We start from the raw sequence: 17,062 nt of genomic DNA on the forward strand, positions 1-17,062 counted from the left end.
CAGGCTTTCGGGTCACGCCAGTGGACCCCCTTCATCCTTGCTTTTCTGGTGGACTCTGCCTTTTCTCCAGAGGCAGAGGGATTGGAGGAGAGTTCGGCCCTGGGTCCTGACGTTGGGGATCCCGGGGCTGGGTAGGAGTTGCCTTGGGGGGATTGAGCCCCATTTAACCCCGCTTGGGTGTTGGTGCCCTCGGCATGGGGCTTGTTACAGGGGGAGGGGTCTTTTCTATCCCTCTTCCCTGGGTTTGGTTCCGGGTTCCCTTGGGTTCCTCAGTTCCCTCCTTCCGGAGGTTTTTGGCATCCCGCAGTGGGAGGTGCAAAAGGCTTATGCAGCTTACTTCCTGTGAGACCCTGATTATGCCTTGATAATGGATCCTTCTTCTTTTGAATTTGGCTCTTCTTTTCTTTACTGGGTGTATTACGAGGTGCCGGAGTCTTCCTGGCTGGCGGACTGCCCTTTCTTTTTTTGTTGTTGTGGCGTGGCATGCATTCTGTTGGACCCGCACGCTTGATTGGTGGGAGTTGACTACGGTCATTTAGGTTTACCTGGGGGGAGAGTTTGAGGTGCGTGCTTGTTCGCCCCTGTGCTTCCTCGTGATATCGGCCAGGTGCATCTTTACGTGCAGGTTCCCTCCCTTTTGGCGTCCATGGGCATTTGACTTTGGTCTTTGGTCAAATTAAGGAGTAGGGATAATAGTCTGTGTGAGCTACATCATTGCTGTCATAGGGGTACAGCTCTCTGGTTTGACAGTTCTATTTGTACTCTGCTTGTCTTGTCTGCTGATTCCCTTCCATTTTCTTTTCACTTTTATTCTCTGTTCTTCCTGGTTTATCATTTGTTGTTCCATAGTCAAATCACTATAATGATAACTGTAATTTATTTTACATACAATTTCTCAGATGCTTCAGTTTTGTTCATATAGTGTTCTGTTGTAACACTGTGCCTTTGAACTTATTCAGGAGGAAAACCTGGCTCTTACGAGGCGCATACAAGAGGAGCGTGAAGCTGTGGTCCATCTTCGTGTCCAGCTCCAACAGGCTCACTGGAAATGCTTCCCACACCAATCCCCCATTGCTCCCGTCTGCTAGCTGGTGTTACCATTATGCATTTTTATCTAACCATCATGATTTTCCATTCTTCCATCTTGGGAGTATGTCATGGCTGTTATTAGGATAGGGCCTCCATAAACAAAATATCGTAACATAGTGAAAAGTAAGTATTATATATGATATGAAGTTCATGTTTCAGTGATATCTTTTGTAATGAAAGGTTTTTAATTAGTGCACAAGCCTGGTAAGGTCTCAGAACTTTTCTTAGCTAATAAGCCAGTTTTGAGGTCATGTATGGGTATTTTCATAAGATGAAAATTGTTTATCATTTTCATTCAGTAACAGTAGTAACAGTGTGAATGCAATTAAAAATCAAATCTGTATCAGCCTGTATCAAAATATATTGGTTTTGTACATTTTTAAAGGGAGATTGTGGGCAGAATTTTTTTTTATTTTATTTTATTTTTTTTTTTTTACAAAATGTCCATAACACTTACATAGGTTAAAGAAAGCTAACACTACCTACCTTTTGATTTTGGTACCTGGTTTTCACCTTCACCAATAGCCTACAGCCAGACTTTAATATTAGTGAAGGCAAGGCAACATTATGGTCACCTTAATCAATGCCAGTCCATTCTTGTTTTTAGAAACATTTCATAAAAGTTTGTTTTACAACTATTTTCTTACAAGATATTTCTAACTGTAGAATGAAGTGGTATTATGTAAGGCTAAACATGACAAGTTGTGTACTTACATATCATAGTAGGTGGCAAACTAAGATAGGTATTGAATACTACTATGAGCACTGAACAACACTAGTTGACTTTCAGTAAAAAAATTCAATGTAGCCAAGAAACAGAGAAAACTTGCTACCTGTTTTACTGAAATATGGCTGTAATTGTTCAGACATTGAGACGGTAAATAATGTATAGTACATAGGAAGTGCCAAATAACAATTCAAATGTTATTCCTATGTCAGAGGTAGATATTTTTAAGAGTTCCTCCATGATTTCATAATTTTGGTATCTCTCATCTTAATTGATATAATCAAGTTAAAGAGTGATTGTGCTTTACAGGAGACTTTTTAAGAAATTTTGATAAAGATTTTCTACTTAACAAGAATAAGGTGTCTTTGCTGTACCTTAATTTGTTGCAAGGCTGAAGTTTAGCATTCAGAAAGTATATACATTCTATTATCAATGATGAACGTTCATTTGTTAGAAGAGGCAGATTTTCAGAATATATATGGTTTTAAAAATAGGGGTAAATAATTTGTTCTCTGGTTATTGTAATACTGTACATGACATTTGGCAAGGAATTACCCCAGGATAGCCGTCAAGAGTGCCTACCATATATAACTGCTCATCTGCTGGCCTAGCTATTTTCCCACCTTACCAAATTTGTTGTCAGCAAATATATGACCAGTTGTTAATGCTCTTGCACAACCCACAATTTGACAGAATACACTATATCTCCTTTACATTGCATATAACATATGGCAATTAATTATGGTAATGATAGTTTACCTCAGAGAATGAGGTATTTTTGTACACTTTAATTCACCAGCTGCATGTTGTATAATTCACCAGCTGTGTGTTGTATTATTTACCAGTTGTGTGTTGTCTTATTCATCAGCTGTGTTGTATTGGTATTCCTGGTGCATTAGTCCTGCAATGGGCCTCGGTGTAATGACTGGTATATAAAGTTGAGCTTTTATTTTCATTAATCTCAATTTCTTTTTTGTTTAAATGTTCTATTTTTGTTAATGTTAATATGTGTGTTTCATTTTCTAGTGTTCTCTTATATGCAATCTATCATACTGTTCTTGCAATCATTAGCAAATGAAATATATAAATTAAGATTGATAAAATCAAAGAAACTGATATTTAAGTAAAAACAAAACATTTAGATTAATAAAAATAAAAGCTAGACTTTACATACTAGTCATTACATCAACAGTAGCAGGTGTCTGCTTGCCTGGTTTTGATCATTTATTTGCCAGCCAAAATCAAGCGGGTATTTCTTTTTGGTTTGCATTTACCTGAATGCAAACCAAAATGTAAAATACCATTTCATTAAAATGTAATATACTGTAGTGGATTCTTTTGTGGAGGATTCCCCTTGATGGCTCCATGGAGCTGTCATGCTGAGATTGCTCCTAAGAGCTATGTCACATCAATTGTGGGAGTTCTGTTTGGCCTACCAGGGACCTGAGCCTGAACCTTGCCCTCCCCCCCTCACAGAGACATAGAGAGCAGGTGACACTTCCCCAACCCACAGTGTAAACATCCAGAAAATCAGTGAAGCATTACAGACCACTACAAGGTTCATAGGAATTAAAGCCATTTAAATTGATAAACAATTAAAATGTAATGATTAAATCACTGAACACTTGCTAGACCTCTTTGTACCAACAAACCATCACCAGGGTAGGCTGGAACCCCGGCCCTCCACCAACTCACCCTTGGCAGTTCTGTCACTGATGTGGTGTCATCCACACTACATCAATGCTCCTGTTTGCCAACCAGTTACAGTGGATTCTTCTGCTTCTAAGCTAAGCTTTAGGTGCATGTTTTCTATCCAGTTTGTTGTGTGGGTTTGGCTCATTTTGTGGTTCGGTTTGTGTGGGTTGAGGGTTTTCTTACTTCAATACTCGCTGGCACTACACCTTCACTGACAGTTACTGCTCTGTTGTGTTCGGGTGTTCACCCTTTCAAGCCCAGGCCTCCTAGGTGATGTGTCTCAACTCGAGTAGTTCACAGGCCACCCTGGTGAGGTGTCTTACCTCAAGTACTGTAGTTAAGATTATTTCACTACTCTGTTCAGGCCCCATGGTGGGAGGCATTCAATTTGGTTGGGTTGGAATACACTGGGATTTGCAGTGTATACACACTTGTTCAAATGGCACACTGTAACCACCCTGCACAGCTTCATGCCTGTGATTGCATGTGGTGACTGTTCTTCCAGCCTGGGTGCCCTGTTCAGGTAATTACTTTCAGGTCCTAGAAATTTCCCCGTGTCTTTTTTACGTACTTCTCTATGGATCGACCCATTGAGCCTGCACTCGTTACAAGTGAGTCTCAAGGGTGTTCATTGCCTTTGGTAGGTGACTATGTTTATTCTTTTTCCCTCTGCCATATTACCTATTGGGTCAGTGATACCTGTGATCCGGAGTCTTGCATCTCATATCCATTTTTGGTCTCAATTCTCTCTCAGCCTCCCTCATCTTAAGGTTTAATGGACAGCTGCTGCTTAACAGATTTGGTTTCCCATTTTTGGGTTAGTGGCATGGTGGTCATATGGACGTCAAAGAGTTAGATTCACTGTGTGTAGAGTATTGGAGCTTGGGGTATTTGTTTACTCTGCCTGGAGTAACATTCCCTCGGGGGTGTGGTTCACCCTGCATCTTGTCTGCTTCTTCCTGGTCCTGCCTCTGTTGCATCTGCTGGTTTCGGAATTAGGGGTGGAGTTTTTTTCTCTGGGAGTGTAGGGTGGCCCCATCCTTTCGACAGTGGAGGCAGTTGAGCCATCTCTTATTACCGGGGTGTGTAGAATCTTCCTAGCCGCTTAATTCCTTTGCTCCCTCTCCATAGGACATCACCTTCTCTCCTTTGCATTGGGCAGGATTAAATGGCTCCTGGGGCTGTCATGGCTGGCTTCTGCAGTTGTGGGGGAGCCCAGGGGACACCCATGGGTGTTTTGGTCCCCTGTTTCTCCTGTGGAAGGGTTTTTTGTTGCTGGGAGCCAGTTTTTCTTATCCCCCTTCATGGTGTGTGTGTGTTTCCTTGGTAGCTTCCCCCAGGGTTTGGTGCCATGTACAGTTTGATGCTTCAGTCTGCATTGTGGGGGGTTTTGGTCTCCTTGCAGTACCATGTCAGTGGCCTGTTCGGACCTGTTTCGATACCACTCACAAGATTTGAATGGCATTTCTGTGTTGACTGCTTTGTGGGCTGATCTGTTTCCTTGGTCCCCAGTTCCAAGGCTCACATTTCTTAGGATGTCCAGTGTTATTAAATCTAGCTAGCCTGTGGTCTACCCTCATGCCCATGATGTTTGTGGATACACTGCACTGGTGGTGGTGGTTTCTACCATGTCCTGGGTAAGACCCTTATTTTTTCTCCATAGTTAGCTTCAGGGAGCCACCGAGGGGCTTCTCTAAAATACAAGTGTTGAATGTAATGAAATGCTTCTTTCTAGTAGAACCCTGGTAGCTCCCTGATGCCCTTCCTTGCTACCAGGTAATTGGTTGGTGGGTTGTGGGGTTCATCTGCTCCTGAACTGACAGGAGAACTGGTGGAGGACCGGGGTTCCAGGCTTCCTGGTGGCAGTTTGTTGGTTCTATGGGTCCGAGCTAGTTTTGAGTGATCTGATCATCTCATTTTAATTGGAATTTTGGTTCCTGCAAACCTTGCAGTTGTCTGTAATGCTTTGCTGACTTTCTGGATGCTTTCCCAGTGGCAGTGGTGAAGTGTCATCTGCTCTCTTTGCCACTGTGAGGCAGCCAAATTCTGACTCTGGTTCCCAGTAGGCTAAACAGAACTCCTGTGACTGATGTAACCTAGTTCGGAATAGATAGGATCAATCTTGGCAAAAGAGTTTCTGGAAGCCAGCGGGACTCTACCAGAAAGGGGCATTTCATTACATTCAATGTTGATGATTTTTCTTTTTGCATTTAAATATTGGTTAAAATCAAATACTGTACACTAAATTGATTTTGTTACTATGGATTTGCTCAAGGATATTAGCTGAACTATTATTATTAGAGGAGGGCAAATATTTCAAGTCATATGCAGTATAGTCATTATTTTATAATCATCATCACTTATGATAACAATACATCTTTATATTGCCCTAAAATCTTGCAAAATAGATTTTGAATTATATTAGTCATTATAATGTAGGATTGTTTGGTACTTGGTAAGAGGAGAGTGGTTAAATTGCTCATTTAATTTTCTAAAGTTACATTCACAAAGATTAATTTTGTTTTGTTTATAGATATTTTATGTTTTAATAATTGTAAAATGCTAATATTCAGCATTTATTTCAAATGACTGCATATGACTTGTTTTCCCAGAAAAGAATTTGGTAAAGCAGAAATGAAGGTTGAACAAAATTCAACTTGATCCTATTTGCCAAATAGGCATCACTTCTAAATTTTAAAGTTAATGTTAAACCCAGTTATTTCTATGAACTGTCTTATGACTAGTGGAAAGATATACGCTACAGCTACACTTACGGTTATATGATAATACTTGTGTTACACAATGTGATAAATACTATATAATTTGGAAGAAAAATTTATTAGTTTATATAAAGGTTTTTTATGTCCCATAGTTGTCCGAGTGTTAGTAGTTTTTTTTTTGCCTATAAGCATTAGTGCTACTAAGATTTATTTTAACTTCCTGTTTTAACCATAAAGGGTCATAGTTTATAACTTATAACGTTTATAACTAAGCTTTAAGTCTTGAAAGTCCAGAACATATATATAACCATAGTTGCTCTTTCCAGTCATTGGATTGGTTTAAGACTCTTTGTTATATGAAATAACATGACTACAGGTATTTGTAAAAGCAGTGTTATTAAGAGAGTGGATAACATACAGGGGTTCTAAATAGTGCCATCACAGTCTTATGGGGAGAAGAATGAGGGCATTATTAACCCAGAGCAGCTGTGAAAAGTGTACATTATTACCACTTTACTGTTACAAATATATATGTGAAATATTTTATTTAAATATAGTTTTTAGTTCTCTGTTGCTACAAAAAATTATTTAAGAATTGGTCATAATCTGTGGGTTTCAGACCTGTCTAAGAGATATGGTTGATAGAATTTGTAAGAAATTGTTTTTGATAGATTTAAGGTGTGCAATGTTCTGTTCTGGAATTTGATAAAATATTATATGATTAATTTAAAATATGATTCAAATTAAAACATGCATGCACATGTGTACACATGCTAAGCTAATGACGCTAAGCTGCTAGGGAAGATAGGAGACAGACAATTGGCATGCCCTTCAAATTGACCGAGATAAAATAAGTGCTTAGACAACCTTGTGGCAAATGGAATTCATTGTCAGTAAATGTCATGGTATGGAATGTGGAATAGGAGAAAATAGACTACAGACAATCTACAAATTATGTGGGAAGGAATTAAAGAACTCGAACAATGAAAGAGATCTAAGAATGGTTCTGGATAGTAGAATGTCACCAAAGAAACACATAAAGGACACTGCAAGGAGGATATGCTGTGCTTTCCCACTTCAGAATTGCTTTCAATTACATGGATGGTGACAACTTAAACAACTGAATTCCTGAAACCAGCAACCTCAAGAACAATAGGTCATAAATTCAAGCTAAGGAAACAAGTTGCTGAAAAAAATATTAGAATTTTTGCAATCAGAGTGGTAGATAGTTGGAACAGTTAAGTGAGAAAGTTGTGGAGGCCACAACCGTCAGTAAGGCGTCATATACTGTCCAAAGCTTTATATGATAAAGAGAGCTGGGAAGATGGGATACCATGTGCATAGCTCTCATCCTGTAATTATACTTAGGTAATTACACACACACACACACACACACGCGCGCGCAAACAGTGGTAGACAGTTGGAACAAACTAAGTGAGGTGGTGGTGCAGGCCAAAACCATCAGTAGTTTCACAGCATTATACGACAAAGAGTACTGGGAAGACAGGACTCTACGAGCGTTTGTTCGTGCGCGCGCGAACTAACAAAAATGTATAACCATGATGGGAAATGAAGCAAGAAATTACCCAAGTGCTATATCTTACCTTTCCCCTCAGGTTTTATAAATAAGTAAAAAATTATGATTAAGTGTAACTGTATATGTTGTGGGTGGGTGTGTGTGTGTGTTGTAGGTGTGTAAGCTGTAGATGTGTGTGTGTTGGTTGTGGATTACTCTTGTGGTGTCCTGCCTTCCTAGCACTCTGTCATATAATGCTTTGAAACTATTAACGATTTTGGCATCCACTGCCTTCTTTCTTGTTTCAACCGTCTACTACTATGTATACAAAGGAAAACTTTCTAATATTTTTCAATACCTTTGCTTCCTTAGATCGAATCGATGACCTCTTGTTCTTGGAAATTGTAGGTTTTAAGAATTCCTCTGTCAGTTTTGTAAATTTCGCTTCTTATTTTGTATCTAGTAATCATATCGTCTCTCTCTCCCTTCTATCTTTGACATATTTAACACTTCTAGCCTCGCCTCATAGTTCTTGATTTTCAGTTACGTAAACCATTTAGTAGCATGTTTAGCACCTTTTTAGTTTGTGTAATTGTTGATGTATGGGTACCATACAACTGCATATTCAAGTTTTTGCATGAACACTTTCTTTAATATTTCATCATCCATGTACTGCGTTCAAAAGCATTTCCTAAGTTAGAAAGCATGGCATATGTTCCTTGTTCAATGTCCATTATGTTGTCACCTGGTAACAGTCTACTATCCAGAACCACCCTTAGATCTCTTTCTTTGTCAGAGTTCCTTAATGGCTTTCCACATAATTCATAGGTGTATTTACGTGTATTTTACTGAGTGTATTTACAGGATGAGAGCTACGCTCGTAATGCCCCGTCTTTTTCCAGCACTGTCATAAAATGCTTTGAAACTACTGACGGTTTTGGCCTCCACCACCATCTCACTTACCTTGTTCCAACCATCTACCACTCTGTCTGCAAAAGGGAAATTTTCTTATACTGTATTTTTTTGGCAGCTTTGTTTAGTTTACTTAAATCTGTGACCTCTTGTTCATGAAGTTCCAGGTTTCAAAAATTCTTCCTTATCAATTTTGTCGAATCCCATTTCTATTTTGTATGTAATGATCATATCGCCTCTTTCTTTTCTGTCTTCTAGTATTGCCACATTTAGTACCTCTAACCTCTGCTTGTTGCTCTTGTCTTTCAGTTTTGGAAGCCATTTAGTTGCATGTCTTTGCACCTTTTCTAGTTCGTTGATGTGTTTCTTAAGATATGGGCACCATACAACTGCTGCATATTCCAAATTTGGTCTCACAAAGGCCTTGAAGAATTTCTTTAGTATTTCACCATCTGTGTATTTATAAGCAAGTTTGAAATTGGAAAGCGTAGCATAGGCTCCTTGCACAATGTTTTTTATGTGATCCTCTTGTGACAGTTTTCTTTTTAGAACCGCCCCTAGATCTCTTTCTGTATCAGAATATGTACAGTATCAGAATTTTGTTAAAGCTGTCACACAATTTGTAGGTTGGTCTATTTTCTCCTATTCCACAAGGCATTTATTCACACTAAATTCCATTTGCCATGTGGTGCTTCATACACTTACTTTGTCCAGGTCTTCTTGAAGGGCATGACAATCATTTAGGTTTCTTATCTTCCCCCAATATCTTAGCATCATCAGTAAACATGTTCATATAATTCTGTATGTAGAAGGCAATTGTTTTATAAATAGTATATCATACAAGTTTGCTTGAATCATCATGTTTTATAAAGTTGTTACTTTTGTGCTACTTTGTTATCCACTTTGCTGTTACCTAAACCACATTACTTGAAAAAAGTCAGTATATATCATGATCTTCCATTTAGTACTGTATAGTTTTATATTTTGAATATCATGTAATGTTAGAAAATGGTAAACTATGCTTTTAATGTTTAAAATATTATGTTGAAATGGTAGTTAAGAAGAATCTGTACTGCAGTTTTAATAATACAGAATGTTATGCTGTACATGCCTGCAATGTTTAACAATATTTTCAACTGTACTAGTTCAAGAGCAGTAAATTCATTGCATGGCTTTCAGAAATAAGCAGACCCCATGAGTAAAAATTGGGAATGATGTCATTTCAAGAGTACTAAATAAAGTAGCATTGTGGACTCTGATATGAAGGTAAATTCTATAAGAATGTGTATTTATCTAGTTAGATATTGGTAATTAACCCCAGCTGCACCACTGTTTTTAGCCAACATTCCCCCAGTGTGCAGATTTTGTTTTTTTCCTTCTTATATTGTTAAAATGCATTCCAAGATAAGCAAGAAGTACAACAAAATTGTATAGGGCTTACTTTGGCCATGTTGAAGCCCAAAAGTCGGGCAATTCTTGAGTGTTCATTCAGCAGTTGTATCACAAAATATGTAGAACATGGTTACACATAAATATTTGTGTTGCTAATATGCGCACAATATTATATTCTTTGAACAATAAAAGGTACAGTTTTTGCTGTTATTACACTATATTCAAATGTCATGTAGACTACATGTTTATTCACTGTTTGGAACCATTAAGAAGTCCTGGTGGGAATGGTAATCTCGTAACTACGATCCAAGGTCAGCCTAGCACCACACACGTCTTGCACCAAGTTGTAAGTACACGCATTGAACATATTGAATTTTCTTTCTATATTTATTGATATTGCGTCTTCAAGTACAATGATGCATTGGGCTGTAAGTAATGTTATTTGTATCACAGAACTTGAGAACATATAGATATACACACACATTTGTCACTAATATGCACACAATATTCTTTGAACAATAAAACATAGTTTTAATGTTATTACTCTATACACACATGACATATATATGTCTGTCTACATTTTTATGCACCATAATGAACCAGTAAGCAGATCTGGTGGGTGTGGAATGAAATTGAAGCACAACATGGGAGATGATCAGCAGACAACGCCAACAGATGATGGCACCTGACACAGCAAAATACCTCCAGTATACTACGCACATCCCTATTACTGTATTACTATGCAATACTGCTGTTGTTATTATCAGATTCCTGTCACTAAATCATGAATATGAATAATTTCCACAAGCTTATTTCTAAAGGAACACGACGTCACATTCGATTATCCATAGAGGCATGAAACTATAGATGTGTGCTGTGAATGTCTGCCTCCTGCTGTGAGCATCATAACTACAGTACCATTGTATTTCTAATATTTAAATCTTGTACATAGTCTCTGTCAAAGTCAGGATCGTCTATGACACTATCAACAGAAAAGAATTAATTATTTCATCCATATTAAGTGATGCTGTGGGCACAAGCTGCATGGTAGGGTTGTGAGCTGCAGCACACATTAAACACAGAAATCACAATGTAAATTTTGTGAGAAATCTTTAAAGAATTCTGATAGAGAGATCTTGGGGTGGTTCTAGACAGAAAACTATCACCTGAGGACCACATAAAAAACTGTGTGAGGAGCCTGTGCTACACTTTCTAACTTCAGAATTGCTTTTAAATACATGGATGGCAAAATACTAAAAAAATTGTTCACAATCTCTATTAGACCAAAGCTGGAATATGGAGTGTTTGTATGGTGCCCATATCTTAAGAAGCACATCAGCAAACTGGAAAAGGTGCAAAGACATGCCACAAAGTGGCTCCCAGAACTGAAGGACAAGAGCTACAAGGAGAGGTTAGAGGCATTAAATATCCCAAACTAGAAGATAGAAGAAAAAGAGGCGATATGATAACTACATACAAAATAGTAACAGGAATCATTAAAATTGATAGGGAAGAATTCCTAAGACCTGAAACTCAAAGAACAAGAGGTCACAGATTTAAACTAATGAAACAAAGTTGCTGGAGAACTATAAGAAAATTCTCTTTCGCAAAGTGGTAGACGGTTGGAACAAGTTAGGTGAAGTGGTGGTAGAGGCCAAAACCCGTCGATAATTTCAAAGCATTATATGACAGAGTGCTGGGAAGAAGGGACACCACAAGCATAGCTCTCATCCCATAACTGCACTTAGGTAGCACACATTGTACTACCTGTAATTACCTATGTGATAGGTACACAGGTAACATAATGTGCTACCTATGGTTGCCCCTCTCAATAATGAGACCCTGGAGGGGTGCCCAGGATTTTTTTTTCCAAGATGGCATCTTTTTACTGGAGGCCTGAGGAAGCAAATGTGATCCCTGTGTATGTGCACTTTGAAATCTTACACTGTATTCTAAATCATCCCTGTATAACTCGAGCAGTATAGTTAGATATGGCACGATTATCCCTGTATGACTTGCTTGACTAAATTACTGTTAGGCGAAATGACTGACTGCATCAGAAATACTGTGTGTCTTTAACCTCCATTGAGGATGAACTGTCTGTTTTACACTTGTATTCTGCCTTACAGGGGATAATTATTCATAGTGACACAACTTAGTGGTTATGGTAAGACTAAAACACAATTTTGCAACTAAAAAGATTTTAAAATTATATTTCATCCAGGTGCTGAAAATAAGTGTGTCATCCAATAACAGGCACTTACTGAGTTTCATAAATCACTGAACAAAGCCAACAAAAACTTGCAGTGTGGATAATTGGGATCCTGTACGGTCTGTGTGAATATTTATTACACTCTAAAGTTTAACCTATTCTTATGTATAATTTTAGGACTATAATTATTTGAAATAAAAGATTTACTTCTGCTGGGAATACACTCAGGGAAACAATAAATCACTGAAATGTACTAAAATAGTGGCGGTTTTCCTGTAACTCTTGGACACCTGGAGTAGACAGTATTTGTAGTTTTTTTTTATATATATATAAAAGGGGTGTGCACAACCTTTAAATAGGCTTTATAGGCCAATATTACATGGTGAATTATTTAACAAACAAGGTCATTTAGAATTGCTAAAATGCCTGCAACCACAGATCTGACTAGATATCATTTGATAATAAGGTAGAAAAAGATGATGAGCATGGAGAGCCACTTTGCAATGTATTGTAGAGTTGTATAGGTCGAATGACTTTGTAACTTAACCAAGTGATATCTGAAAATTTAAGTCAAAATTTATCTTGAAAGAAGATAAGAGAAAGATCATATAATGTATAATATTTTGATACTCACTTCTTTTGAAAATGTTTTCCTTTAGACGGTGTGTTTTGTGTGTTGCTTCAGTTCCTGTATCCTTTTAGTTGGGAAAGTATAAAAAAATTTTTTAAAGCTGTCACATATTCAGGCAGACTATTTTAGTTTTTACATGTTTAAATATTTTTAGCTTTTAAATTTTTAATTGAATGAATGATCACCAGTTGTAACAAAGTTTAAGTTGACTATATATAGAGTACAGTACTATTTTTAAGTGTGATAAGTTGCATTGCTTTTATCAACATTTAAGCAGTTTCTTAAATTCTATTGCTCATAATTTGTTCCCTTCCAAATTCAGTAATAAGAATTAGCATTTCAATCTCATTACATTGCACTGTATTTTTAATGGTGCCTTATTATTGTACTGTGCACACATAGCAGTACAATATTATGGTACCTCTTATCACTATGTTCACACTTATGTATGTTTTCTTTTATTGAGGTTTATTATAAAATATTTTGCATACCATCATTTGCTTCATTGCAGGGTATCACTTTTATAATAAAAGTTTGTTTCGAAGATCCCTCAACACTAATACAGTACAGTGTATGTTTATACCATTAAATGAAATAGTTTGGCAGTGATTAGATAGTAATAGTGGGAGGAAAAAAGCCCCCCCACCCCCCAAGGAATTAAGCTGTATTAAGTTCAGTTTGAATGCTAATGCCATATAGTATTGATCTTTCATATTTGGCAATATTATAACTTGTCTGCTAAGAATGACTGTGTGAAATATTAAGAGACAGAAAATAAGCATAAATTATGAACTTTGAACTTGCATTTTGAAGCATAATTAGGTTTTTGCACACAAGATATTCTAGCAGTATACCAGGCATAGGTGCTCTCTGGCTGCTGGCCTGATATAGTTTCTGCTTGTAAATATTTAATTGAATTGAATTTACCTGTGTGCCACCTTCTCAAATGTCCTCGATGGAGACAGGAGGCTGGAGCTTGTGAAAGGTGCCCCAGTGTTCACGAGAACATTTTTAGCTTTTATTCTGAACAGTACAGTATATCTTACAAGAATTAAGTAAGTTATAATACTTCCTGGAAATAAATATTGTAACTTTTAATATTGATTTTACATTGGAAAAGTTAAATTTTCTTTGACATGTATAGAATTATACTATATAGTCATTCTGGCTAAGCTCTTTTTTTATGCTGAATACTTTGTTAATATTTAATACTTCATTATAGCTAAATAAAATTAAAAAAACACTGTGGAGGGTGAATCAACTGCCTATTCTTACGGTTTGACAAGCATTCTATCATCTAGTGCAGTGTGGTGATCACCATAAGCTGATTTAAATGACATGTCATTGTTTGAATATATCCTTCAAGATTTCACATAAATGATCTACTAACTGTGTACTGTACATTCATGTTTGTGGAAGTATTAAAATGACATGCATGTACTGTGTAGGTGGAACTAATCGAAAATAAATGATTATTTCCAGCCACGTGTATATGTAATAGCATTGTGAAAACATTTAAGGGTGGCAGGATAGAACTGAGAAGTGTGTAGGGTTATGTGTGAGCTATACTATGGTTAAATTAATTTTCTGTTCCTCTTAGGATAATATTTTATTTCTGATCCGGTTCATTTGGGAAAGTTGAAGGTGACAGGTCATGGTTAAATTACAGGACTGTAATGTGTATAAATTACAGGACTGTAATGTGTGTAAATTACAGGACTAATGTGTATAAATTACAGGACTAATGTAAAAAGTACATTAGACACCTATACAATTTGAAAATATTGAGGGAGAGTGTAATCATAAATTCTGTTAAAATAGGTAATGACTGAATATGGTAGATCTCAAAATGTATTTTATATATTTTATGCACATTTCTTAAGTACACACATTTAGGTTTATGTATACAATACAGCAGATTGTGAATATGATAAGAAATATAAATATTTTTGGAACCTCTTGGGTTTTCATATACTGTACTGTACTGTGTACAAATGCTTCACATTTTCATTATCCAGAAAGGGGATGTTGAATGATTTATATATTTATTAGATAAAATACTAGAACTAAAAATGCTGATTTCTTCTTTGTGCATTTTCAGCTGTGAAATGGATTTTTTTTTTTTTGTAGTGTAAATATTTATTATGTGACACATCCCTCTAATATAATTTTCTTTAGACATTACTTTTATAAACTTTTTTAATACTAAAAGAAGCACACGTTATTAACTGACTTTGTCCCATGGTAATAATAAGCTGGATGAAGCAGTGTACCATTAATTGTGTGCAGGTATTGTGGTTTAGGTAACCTAATTCTCAGAATCATTATTGATAATAACCTTAATCAGGAAGGCTTAATAGTTTTATAATTTTATTTTAATAAATATTCATGTTATTCTCAGTAGGATTACAATACAGTACTGTACTTAGAAAATGAAGTACAGTAGTGGTAATTAAGACTAAGGCTGGAGTTGTTAAGCATACTGGTGCTAGCTTTATACCACGTGTTCAGTGTGGTGGGGTTTACGCATGAAACTGTCGTCCTAGGTTTTGTGCCTTGTAACTTGTTGATTTCTCTCAAAGTCTGATCTGTTGCTTGAAATGAAGAAACAATAAAGTTCTACATTCCATTAACTTTTGAGTGTTCTGATCCCGTTTTCATATTTTAGGGAGGTATTCATGTTATACATAATATACTGTATAAGAAATTCAACCCCTAAAATTTGGTCAATATTTATCTCTTAGGCCATTGCGGTCATAGTCATTTTCCAATTTTTTCTTTATTATTGCCAGGTGTTTGTACCAATGACATAAATATGGTTATAATACATCTGTGTGGATGCAAAACAAATAGTATTATAAAGACCTATGAGAAAATTGTACTATCGAGGTTATTGTGTATTGGGAACTGCTATCATCAAATCACAATTTGGATTGTCCACCTTGGTGTGAATCCATGCCTGGACAACATTCATAGACTGAATTCCAACAGAGGAGTGAGGTGGTTGCAAAACACTTCCTCTCACAAAACTGTCAGCACTCTCATGTGGCATTGATTGACACAAATCCCACCACCCAGCTTAGTACAGCTTATGAAAACAGAAAAGACTTTCTTTTTGCATGTAATTGTATTCTATTTTTTTTCTCCACACAGGCAATGTGACAGTTTGGATGATAGCCCAAACATTGGCTACTCAATTATGTTGAGGGTTTAGAGATATTATCTTAAGTTATGGTAATACATACCAGTACCTCGATCAAACTGAGATAGTACTGTAGTAGGGTAGATTTTCCTTGTTTGTGTACATATTTGTGAATCGGTTTTGAATATTTAGAGGAAACCAGTAGTTATGGATGCAGTTTTGTTCCTTACACATAATTTTCCACTATTGTAGGGTGAGGAAACATTAGCCAGAAGAAAAGTAAGGCAAGTAATATAATACAGATGGGTTATAGATACAGTATTATTAATAAAATCTAAAAATGTTCACTTGCCCATTCATTACTGTATACTGTACATTTACTCACAGTACAACACACATCATGGTAAAACAAGCACTACTACTCTCCAGCAGCGATGCACTTCTGCATAAGACCAAGTGTACATGTTCTTTATGAATTGTCACACTGTTCATTTAACTGCAAAAGCTGTATTTAAGATAAGCCCATTTATCATATAGCATATTCCTGTCACAAATTACTATCCAATATAATTATCCATATACAGTACTGTATAAAACAGAGAAATGGGTTACCTGTATATACAATATTTTCCAATGGCCATATTCATATTGGAATCGGAACTGGAAAATTTTATTAGCCAACTTGCACATTGAGCAATAGGTTGGCTCTTGGCTATCTAGTGAATAGGAAACTTGCCTCTTATTGCCCAAATTTTCGTGTACCAGTCAATCACACATCTTATATATCCAGGATGGCCATAAATTGTTTGTGTTTAGTAACACTGCTTAGTTATTCACATTTAATGTAAATAAGCTAGCTAGTTTTTGTTTCCATGTCAACATTTTGAATAATTTATTTTACAAGTACCTCACTTTTACCAGTAACTTGTATAGTGTTTAACTACTGTATACTAGATTAGGATTTTCTTTTGATAATCTTTTGCATGGAAATTAATTTGGGTGGGGATTTAATATCCTCTGTTGCTT

At 36.5% G+C, this 17,062-nt stretch overlaps 1 protein-coding gene across 4 annotated transcripts in view; it reads left to right on the forward strand.

Annotated features, from left to right (window-relative positions):
• LOC123761809 (ralA-binding protein 1) overlaps window positions 1–15,527 on the forward strand; it is a 55,503-nt gene extending 39,976 nt beyond the window's left edge. For all 4 annotated transcript variants that reach the window (XM_069330666.1, XM_069330668.1, XM_069330665.1 and 1 more), the window contains one exon: window positions 960–15,527. In XM_069330666.1, coding sequence (XP_069186767.1) covers window positions 960–1,088 — 129 coding nt within the window. In that variant the 3' untranslated portion in view covers window positions 1,089–15,527. The remainder of the gene's footprint in view (window positions 1–959) is intronic.
• The last annotated feature ends 1,535 nt before the right edge of the window (window positions 15,528–17,062 follow it).

Source organism: Procambarus clarkii, chromosome 24 (assembly GCF_040958095.1).
Source record: "Procambarus clarkii isolate CNS0578487 chromosome 24, FALCON_Pclarkii_2.0, whole genome shotgun sequence".
In the NCBI taxonomy this organism is placed as follows: Eukaryota; Metazoa; Arthropoda; class Malacostraca; order Decapoda; family Cambaridae; genus Procambarus; species Procambarus clarkii.